This window comes from Salvia splendens, chromosome 21, assembly GCF_004379255.2.
Source record: "Salvia splendens isolate huo1 chromosome 21, SspV2, whole genome shotgun sequence".
Lineage (NCBI taxonomy): Eukaryota > Viridiplantae > Streptophyta > Magnoliopsida > Lamiales > Lamiaceae > Salvia > Salvia splendens.
The window spans coordinates 10,261,353-10,272,593 of NC_056052.1; the positions used below are offsets into that span (position 1 = coordinate 10,261,353).

At 34.2% G+C, this 11,241-nt stretch overlaps 1 protein-coding gene across 1 annotated transcript; it reads left to right on the forward strand.

Annotated features, from left to right (window-relative positions):
• The first annotated feature begins 1,366 nt into the window (after positions 1 to 1,366).
• On the forward strand, positions 1,367 to 2,656 carry LOC121784216. The gene is made up of 2 exons (XM_042182379.1): positions 1,367 to 1,659; positions 2,092 to 2,656. Exons 1-2 carry the CDS (start codon positions 1,367 to 1,369, stop codon positions 2,654 to 2,656), a joined length of 858 nt encoding a protein of 285 aa, XP_042038313.1.
• Positions 2,657 to 11,241: the final 8,585 nt, after the last annotated feature.

The following is an 11,241-nucleotide window of genomic DNA, read 5'->3' on the forward strand; positions in this document are numbered from 1 at the left end:
CTGATGTTCTACCTGGGTTACCACCTGATAGACAACTGGAATTTAACATTGATTTGGAACCTGGATCTGCCCCAATATCGAAAGCACCATACCGGATGGCGGCAAAGGAATTAGGAGAACTCAAGATACAGTTACAGGAACTCATGGATCTAGGCTTTATTAGACCTAGCACTTCACCATGGGGAGCTCCTGTAATCTTTGTCAAAAAGAAAGATGGATCGCTAAGAATGTGTATTGACTATCGGGAACTGAACAAGCTAACACTTAAGACTAAATACCCATTGCCGAGGATAGACGATTTGTTCGATCAGCTCAGAGGTGCTAGTGTATTCTCCAAAATGGATTTAAGATCTGGCTATCATCAGTTAAAGATTCGGCCAGAAGATGTACCCAAAACGACTTTTCGCACCCGATATGGTCACTATGAATTTTTAGTAATGCCTTTTGGATTGACTAATGCCCCTGCTGTATTTATGGATCTCATGAATCGCATATTTCATCCCTATCTGGATAAGTTCGTCTTGGTCTTCATAGACGATATACTCATCTACTCGAAGGGTGTAAAGGAACATGAAGAACATCTCAGAGTTGCATTAGAAACCTGAGGACTGAAAAGCTCTATGCAAAATTTAGCAAATGTGAATTTTGGCTAAATGAGGTGAACTTCCTTGGACACTTGGTAACTGCGGAAGGCATTCGAGTAGATTCGGCAAAAGTGGAGGCTATACAAAAGAGGAAATCACCAACCACCCCTAATGAAATTCGAAGCTTCCTTGGGTTGGCCGGCTACTACATAAGGTTCATTGAAGGTTTCTCCAAGATTGCTAGGCCAATGACGCAACAACTTAAAAAGGGCATCAAGTTTGTGTGGACATCAGAATGCGAACACAGTTTCCGACTACTGAAGGAAAAACTAACAACAGCTCCGGTGTTAGCAGTCCCTGAATCATGAACAAACTATGTAGTTTACACTGATGCCTCAAAGAATGGGTTGGGTTGTGTGTTGATGCAAAATGGGAAAGTAATTGCTTATGCGTCACGGCAACTGAGGCCCCAAGATATGAATTACCCAACGCATGATTTGGAATTAGCCGCGGTAGTACATGCTCTGAAAATATGGAGGTACCACCTTTATGGAGTTCGATGTGAGATTTTCACTGATCATAAAAGTCTCAAATACTTCTTTGAACAAAAGGAATTGAATATGCGACAGAGAAGATGGCTTGAATTAGTGAAAGATTACGATTGTGGCATAAACTACCACCCAGGCAAGGCTAATGTGGTAGCCGATGCTCTTAGTCGAAAATCTCATCAATTGGCAGTGGTGATCACTTAAGAAGAAGAACTATGGTGAGAATTTGACAAAATGGGGCTGGAAGTAGTACAACCACCTGAAACAGTGGAAGCAAGGATTTCCACCTTAGTGATGGAACCAGATTTGAGAACTCAAATTATAAATGCACAAAGACAAGATGACATCATGGAAAAGATTCGAGCAAAAGTACGATCTGGTGATGAAAAAATTTTTAAAGAAGAAACAGACAATGCTCTCACCTTCGATGGAAGAATCTGTGTGCCAAATAATGACGAGCTCATAAATAAGATTTTGAGTGAAGCTCATGACACACCGTATACTGCCCATCCAGGGAGCACCAAGATGTATCAAGACTTGAAAAAAGAAATTTTGGTGGGATGGTACGAAAAGAAGCGTTACCATGGTCGTGGAAAGATGCCTAGCATGCCAGCAAGTTAAGGCATTGCACCAACGACCTTATGGGAAATTGCAACCTTTAGAAATCCCTGAGTGGAAATGGGATCATATAACAATGGACTTTATAATAGGTCTGCCTAAAACCAAACAAGGACATACCACTATCTGGGTTATCGTTGACCGCCTTACCAAGTGTGCTCATTTCATTCCCATTCACATCACTTATGGGTCAGAGAAGTTAGCTCAGTTGTATGTCCAAGAGATCATACGCCTGCATGGAATCCCGATAACAATCACATCGGATCGAGATCCGAAACTCACCTCAAAGGTTTGGAAAAGCTTGCAGAAGAAACTGGGCTTAATACTAAATTTTAGCACAGCATTTCATCCACAAACGGATGGACAGTTAGAAAGAACGATTCAGGCCCTAGAACGATTCAGAAACAAATTCGATTGAGAATCAAGGAGGCACAAGATCGGAAAAAGTCTTATGTCGATGCACGTCGGACGAAGTTGAAGTTTAACATCGGAGATAAGGTGTTTTTGAAGGTATCTCCTTCTAAAGGGATTACTAGGTTTGGAATCAAAGGAAAATTGAAGCCACGTTTCATCGGGCCTTACGAGATTCTTGACGAAGTAGGTCCGGTGGCATATCGTTTGGCATTACCACCAAGCCTTGAGAATGTACACAACGTGTTTCATGTATCTCAACTCCGGAAATATGTTTATGACCCGAAGCACATAATCCACTATGAAGAGGTTAGTCTAACACCAGATTTAAACTATGAAGAGAAACTTATAGCTATCCTTGATCAAAAGATACAACAGTTACGGAATAAGTCAATATCAGCAGTGAAAGTTTTGTGGAATCACCATGGACAAGAAGAGGCAACATGGGAGTTAGAGGAGAAAATGAGAGAACAATACACAGAAATGTTTATGTAAGAAACAACAAATTTCGGGACGAAATTTTTTTTGAAGGAGGAGAGGATGTGACGACCCGAACTTTTGATATTATAAATGTAAGAAGTGACGGCTAAATATGTATATGTCCCTCTTTTTCCCAACTTTTAAAAAAATATATAATAAATATAAATAAACTAATTAATAAAAGAATATTAATTTATTCCAAGTATAGCTTTGATGAGTCAAAAGTAGGTTATATTAGTCATTTTGTTGACTAATCAAAGCTAAGAAAGTAGGCTTGGTTAGTAAATAGTACGTGTCATGAATTGTACATAAAGTTACCAATGAACACTTATATATATATGATCTTCTGTTACACCTCTTTGATGTTTTAAAAAAAAAAGAGATTACACCACTTCATAAAATTCACACCTACACTAAAACATACGTCGGGTTTTGAAGTGAAACAAAAAGCAACACAAAGAAGGGAGATTTACGAAGAAAGTAACGACGGAAAACGAAGGATCTTTTCCTAATAGTTGGAAAGTAAATAAGGTGAGCTTTCCATCCTACATATTAATGTGGATAAAAATTGCAAAGTAATTTCGAGATAAGTTATGTTGAAAATCCAAATTTATGCTCGTCAATATTATTGTCCCGTCATAAATGATTTATGCCTATCTGCCTTGGTTATGTCAAATATGTTATAATCGAATTCGGGTTCAAGTAAGGCCGCAAACCTTGCTTGGACTAGTGTACACAAATGGACCGTGAGCCGTTGGCCGGTCATGTGACCGTCGTGGAAGGTGGCCACCTTCCCGGTACACAAATGTTAAGATATGGTAAAGGAACTTAGACCGCGGTTGAACATAGAATTTTAGCAAGCTCGGGCCTTTTAAGTAAAAAAATCCATGAGTGTTGCTGTAATGACGTGACAATATTTTCAAATGTATAATTGTATCTTTCGGCATTGTGTTCACTGAGTACTCCTGTACTCAGCTCTGTATGTATTTCTAAATGTGTAGGTTGAGCTGCAAAACAGTGAAGCAAGGGTGTTGAGAGAAAGTTCTTTTGAGTTTGATCTAGTAAGACCTCCGAGGTTTATGTCTCTATACATGAAACTGTGTTGTTTACTTCTGCTGTGAAAGCTATAACTACTAATCCTATTTTGTATCATAACGCTATCTTTTGATCCTATATTACTCCTACTCAAGTATTCCAGGATGTATACATGATATTTTGATAATCTCCCGGTTGAATCTGTACTTGTTATTGCTCATCCCTATTTCTCATCCCCACTTCTCTTAACCCTTCCCTTTAGTCACGAATTTCCATACTATACTATCCTTAGGTAGTGCGGGCGTGACATTTCATGTTTAAGCTGAGTGTTTTGATTGTTTAATCTACTGGATCTGAGTTTTACTTTTGATTTCTGCGTGATTTCGAAGAAAATTATGGATGAAGTTTTTAAGTGTGTTTAGATCTGAGAGTTAATTTGTGATTTCTGCATGATCATGGTTTAGTTTCTTATTTACGTAGGTGCAATTTACTTTTTTTTATAATAAACTCCTATAGAAAGGAGAAAATTACAATTGATGTCAAGAGGGCTCGAACTCAGCACCTCTTACAAGAATGTCTAAGCTCATTGCCGCTAGGACAAAGGCTCTGGACCAATTTACTTTTTAGGAGTAGATTTAAGTTTACGAGTTGTTATGATAGTTTTGTTATTCGAAAAGGTTCAGATCTGAATATGCTCTGTTTTTTCATGTTGATTTTGTGAAGAAGATGAAGTTGTTAGAAAAGTTTTACCTTATCGTATGTTTTGCAGGTGACTGGCTGTCGTTCGTTTTATTCTGTTTGGCTATTTCAGGAAATATTAGTATGAGTTGATCAAGTAAATTTTAGTCTCGTTTAGTAAGTGGATCCGGTTTGGTTAGTTTAGTCTCTCAAGTCAAGTAGTTTAACTTTACCCACCCCGTAAAGCGTGGCTGCGGCCATTCCCATTCGTGACCGCAACAAATGTAAAACACATCGTCTCTGTGGGATCGATCCTTACCTCCCTATACTAGTTAATAGCAGGGACGGAACCAGAAATTCTATATAGATGGGGCAAAAATACACATGAAGATATTTTAAGGATTAGAGAAGGGGCAAATATAAGGGATATTTCCAAAAATTTCAAATTATGATCAAAATAGTATAAATGATTTTTTTTTTACGTGGGGCATTTGCCCCTTGTGAGTCTAATATAGATCCGTCCCTGGTTAATAGTATTGTGGGTTAAGGTTTTGAAACGCTTTTTTTTAGTCTCTCCGTTTGCGCACTGAAGCTGGATTAAGTCGAGTTAATCAGTTGACTTTCCACTGGATCCACTCACCGATATCCGCATATAAGAGGACATACTCTTGGCTAGCTGGATCAGTTCAACAATCTAACTTGAGCAATTCACAACGATACAGCAGACAAAGGAGAACACAAAGAGAAGACTCGAGCTTTTTCACTGCTCCTAATAACCGTAGAACCAACTCCCAAGTGCTTCTAATGACTCTATCCATTTCACTACGATCTCATTCCCAATGGTCACTTCATTTTATCAGCTGCTTTGGCTAAGATGAGAATTCAACCATTTTAACAATGACAATGTGTATCTTTTTCTGTTGGTATTCACCTCGAATGCACATGGTTTTTACTAGGGATGTCAATATAACCCGGAACCCGCGGGCTGGCCCGAATAACACGATAAAAATACAGGGTTAGGGTCGCAATTTTGCAGCCCAGATTTAAAATCAAGACGTTCGGGTTGTCGGTTAGGCGGGCTGACCCGTTCGGGTTGTCGGGTCAGCCCATCGGGTTGAGGGTTTTTGGACTGCGCACAGTCTTTGTAATGGGCATATTTTTTTCTACAAAGCTCTGATTGAGGTGTACAAGATACCCACACGAAGCTCTTTCGAAGACGAAGAGAGTGATATGCATTAGGGCCTTATCGGACTTCAAGGTTGTGCACATCCACATATTTTGTGTACATTTTTCTAATGCATTTTCTATTAATTCTCAACAAACATATAAACATACCAAAATATAGAAATATAACCAAATTCATCCAAGACAACTCTCTAATACCATGCAAAATCCAAATACGTCAACCGACTATATAAGATCACGAAAAAAATCATTATGTTGTTCATTGATTCATAAATACTCATATATAAAAGCTTTCTTTAGTATATTTCTAATATAATAGTGCAAAGTGTTTTGGCGCCGCTTCGTCATTGAATTATGTGTACTTTGAAGATAATAAATTAGTATTTGACTTTTTTACAGCTAGAATAAATTAAATTTGACCAATCATTATTCAAGAAACTTTAGAGTTAATCCCATTAGCTATCATCTTAATAATTCACTCTTCAACAATTCAAAATATTTTTGTTACATCTACGCTCCACCTCTCACGTTATGAAAATTTTATTCGGTTTTCTAAGATTTGATTTATGTTTGAATTTTAAAACAAAGTATTGATTTATGTTTTAAATACATAAACATAAACATACTATTGATAGATATTTTGTAAATAATTACGTAAATATGTAATGAATATGTTATTTTAGAAAAACATAATCTTTTTTTTAAAAATTAAAGAAAATAAAAATACGCATTTCATTGTTGCATGACTAATTAAAAATAAGTATATAATTAAAGAAAATTAAAAATACGGATTATTTTTTCAAAAATATTTAAAAAACTAAAATACGCATTGGCCCGCCCGAATAACGCGATGGGTAAGCCTGAAACCCGAAGGGTTATTAGGGTTGAACTTTTATAACCTAAAAAAATCATAACCTGAATAACCCATACCCGAATGGGCCGAAAATCCAAACGGATTGGCCCGATTGACATCCCTAGTTTTTACCATCTCAATGCCCAACTGTTGGGGTTTGGTGGCCCATGTACAGCGGAAGACTTGCATAAAACAAATAAATCAGATATATGATATATTTTTATAGATTATGAGAGCAATTAATCACATGTTATACAATCAATTGCATACAATAACTCACATAATTCATGCTCAAGGAAATAAAACCCTAATTCATGAATTCCTACATTTTAGAATTACCGATTTGATTCTCCAAAGAATCGTCGGCTGCTTTGTTGGGGTTTGGCGCCCCTTGCACAGCGGAAGACTTGCATAAACAAATAATTCAATTTAAAAGAATTCCAATTTTAATTCAATTCCAATTTTGTGTACCAAACGGAGCCTGCATGTATTGAAGACTGAGGATTTGATAAGTTGATTATCCACTAATTGGTGGCCTATCTTATTAAGTTCGATAAACTGTTAATCGATAACTAAAATTTCAGTTTTTATTTCATTTCATTTCATTTATTGTACGAGGAAAATTTCAATTATCAGTTACGAAGAATTATGACTATAGAACTTAAAAAAACAGGATTGATAAGTCGATTAGAGAAAAAAGAGTTTCCAAAATTAGAAATTCAATATTCTTGTGGGACGGATTAAAAAGGAAGGTTGCATATTCTTGTGGGACGGATATAAATACTACTCCCTCTATTCCACAATAGTTAAGTCATTTTGCTATTTTGGTACATTATATTATAGTTGAGTCATTTCTTTTCTAGCAAAAAACAACACACTTCTTCTCTCTTATTTTACTCTCTCTTCATCTCTCTATTTTTTTATTTCTTACTTTATTTTTTCTTTATTTCACTCACTTAGATGAAAATGAGAAAGATGAAGATGGGGTGAAGAACCTTAGAAACCATGATATGAACGAGTACTTTAAAAAATTTATCACTATCTATTTTTTGTGTGATGCATGGTATCGCTATATTATTCGTATTTATAGACTGAGTTTGGCACAAGATACGAATAGATATAGAAGAAGTCAAAGGAGTAGAATTATAATTTGTGGGTTTATATCATCGTTAATTGAATTACATTGACTTGAAACATTTTGCGTAGAATATCGATTAATGATGGAGAGAGGGAGTGTTAATTACTAAATAGAACCTAAACAAATTATTCTAATCATTCTAAATCAAAATTTTGAAATAATTTTAAGATCATTATTTATAATTTATTTCAAATTAATTAAAAATCGAAAATCAGAAATAGGTTTAACACATGTGGATTCAGATTTGAACCGATCAGTTTATTCAGTTCACGACAGTCCAACTGTACATATAATTTGTTCAATCCCCGGACAAAATATTGGCTCGCAGCCATACCATTTCAACCAGTCGATCCAGTCTAATTTTGAAATAATGCTTTATATGTGTTATTAATATAGAGTATTAAACATAACTAAATTTAAAAAAAGTTTTAAAATATTACTTTACGTCATTAATAGATTATACGTAACTAAATTAAAAAAAAGTAGCACGTTGTCTTAAAAATGACGATTTCCAGACAACATGTAATAGGGTCCGCAATATCATATAACAAATGTACTATCTAATTTTTACATTCAACTATACATAATTAGTCCATAAGTTCATGAGATTTCATCCATCTAGTTCCGAAAAAAAAATATTATTGGTGGTCCCTAAATTATGGGTGTAATCACATTTGAAATGTTTTAATTTTATTTTACTTCTTCCGTCCATTAAATATTGTCCACTTTGCATTTTTTTCCATTTTTGGTAAATGAAGCTCACTTTTCACTAATTCATTAAACTCACATTTGATTATAAAACTAATATACAAGTGCGGAACTCACATTTCATTAGCTTTTTCCACTCACTTTTCTTCACATTTCTTAAAATTCGTACCCAGTCAAACGCGGACAACATTTCGTGAATAGGAGTAGATTCATAGTAAAGTGTGAGTGTGATGCGTTAATGGACTGTGAGGTCCATTACTAAATGTACTAAAAAGTAAATGTGACAAGTATTAGCTGATGGACCAAAAAGAAACTAGTGACCACTAATAGCGAATGGGGGGAGTACTATTTTGGAACAAAACGCTCCGAAAGACGTAAGGCTATTTTACACTTTGTACTAATATACTGCAACCAATTTTTGTAAAAATAGAAAAAGCTGACTTTTGCAATATTCTCTCCATCCTACAATAAGAGTTATATTTTGTTATTTCTGTCCATCCAAAATAAGAGTTCTATTTTCCTTTTATCATAAATGATAAGTAGGTCTCAAATTCTACTAATTTATTTCACTTACATTTTATTATAAAACTAATATATATAAGTGAGACTCACATTCCACTAACTTATTCAACTCACTTTTCTTTGCATTTCTTAAAACTTGTGTCCAAGTCAAATAGGACTCTTATTGTGGGACAGAGAGAGTAATAGCTTTTTATTTTATAACTTTTTTTATGTTTTTCCTTTCACCGTTTTCATTGCTTTCTTTTTTACAAATTGGCTTCAAAAAAAATTATACTCCCTCCATTCTAAAAGAATATGCACTTTAAACTCGGCACATGTTTTAATACTACAAAATAAGAGAGAGGTAAAGTAAAAAAGTAACTAAAATATTGTTAGCAGTGAAGAATGAGTCACACCTCATTAGAGAAAAAAGAGTTTCCAAAATTAGAAATTCAATATTCTTGTGGGACAGATTAAAAGGGAAAGTTGCATATTCTTGTGGGACGGGTATAAATACTACTCCCTCTGTTCCACAATAGTTAAGTCATTTTGCTATTTTGGTACATTCTATTATAGTTGAGTCATTTCTTTTCTAGCAAAAAACAACACACTTCTTCTCTCTTATTTTACTCTCTCTTCATCTTTCTATTTTTTTATTTCTTACTTTATTTTTTCTTTACTTCACTCACTTAGCACAATGTATCTTAAATTGCGCGCCGAAAAGAAATGCATCCACTAAACGGAGGGAGTACACATTATTAGGTCTGATTTTTTATGACTATAATTCAAGAAACAAAGATGTCTTATTCATAACTTCCAGTTTTTCCATCTAAATCATTTATTATTGTATGTAAAATGTATATAATTCAAGAAAAAATGACTTATTCATAAGTCAAATACATGAAATTAGTACTAATTTTACATCTAAATCGTAGTAGTAAATTGTTGTATGAGTTCATTAGTTCGTCGTACAAAATAGTATAGAAAAGTTTGCCATCTAGGCAGATATTTCTTCGTTATAATTTAATGAGAGTTACGGGGCAGAAGATTGTCAACTACAGTAATTAAAAATAAAGAATTAAATTATTAATTATTGTTGCTTATACAAATCTTAATTAGTGGATTATGATCAAAGTCGAACTCATTTGAAGCATAAAACTCCTCGAACATTTATTTTTAGTACGTTTTAGTTCATCTCAGGATATTTTTAAATAACATGAAAGTTCATTTTTAATAATTTTAATTCTTTTAGAAAATCTAGATTTTAAAATTACGGAGTTCACTATTAGATATTTTAGTTATTGCTTTCTAAAATGAAATAAACGCAACAAAAATGAATTCCGAATTATCTAATAATGAACTTCATGTTTTTGTACCCAATGATGGACCCAGAAAATATAGCTAGTGGGGGTAGGTGATAAGCTCAGATTTTGCACTGCTGTAAGGACATTATTTGGTCTGTTTTGAGTGTAAAAGTTGCACTACATGTCCATTATTTATATATTTGGTCTATTTTAGTATTTTGACGCGTTTTGTGACAAATGTGTATAATTGAGCCTAAAAAGATACTCCTAGCAAAAAGTCGAATTCGATGGAGCACTTAAGCCGACCAGCGGACCGTTTGGCCTCAGTCAGCGATCAACGGAGCCCATCGACCGCTAGAGTTACAGCGGTCCATCTCAGAAATTCTTTCTAAACGAAGAACACGCCCAACGCTACTGGTACGTGCGCATCGATCAGCTGAAAGTTGCACCGAGAAGACAGAACATTGGCAGCAACGATCACTAAAATTGGGGTGTAATTTTACCTAATTTCTCTGCCTTACTAGGATAGAAGATCTACCATATTGAGGAGCACGACTTGAAGACTATAAATACTAAAATACACCTAAAGCTTCATCTAAGAACAGTTTGCTACATTCTATACTTGAGTTACATGATCGAGAGTTCGTTTCTGCAATACCCTGTATCTTTTTATAAAATAATAATAATAATAATAATAATAATAATAATAATAATAATAATAATAATAATAATAATAATAATAATAATAATAATAATAATAATAATAATAATAATAATAATAAATAATATTATATGTTTGGAATTTTCAAAAAGGATTTTGGAATTTTTTATTTATCAATTCATTATTTGTAACCGTTTTAAACTAATGAGTTTGATTTCTAAATGTTTTAGAGGTTGTCCTAGTTAAACCGAGGATGCGCCTTAGCAAGACAAATAAGGTTTAAGTGATCGTATTTGATTTTTTGGTTAAATTAGTAGTTTTAGAGACTTGAAATCAAATTAGAAAATATTAGAGCAAAATTGTTTGATGCTTTTTTTTTATTTTGTGCTTATACGTGTGTTAGCTACTATGTTAAAATAATATGCAAGTGTGTATGTGTGTGCACATTGTGTCAATATGATGATAAAGAAAAAATAAATAAAGAAAGAAATTAAATCCTATTCCTAAACACACACACGTGCTAACATTAGGATCTAG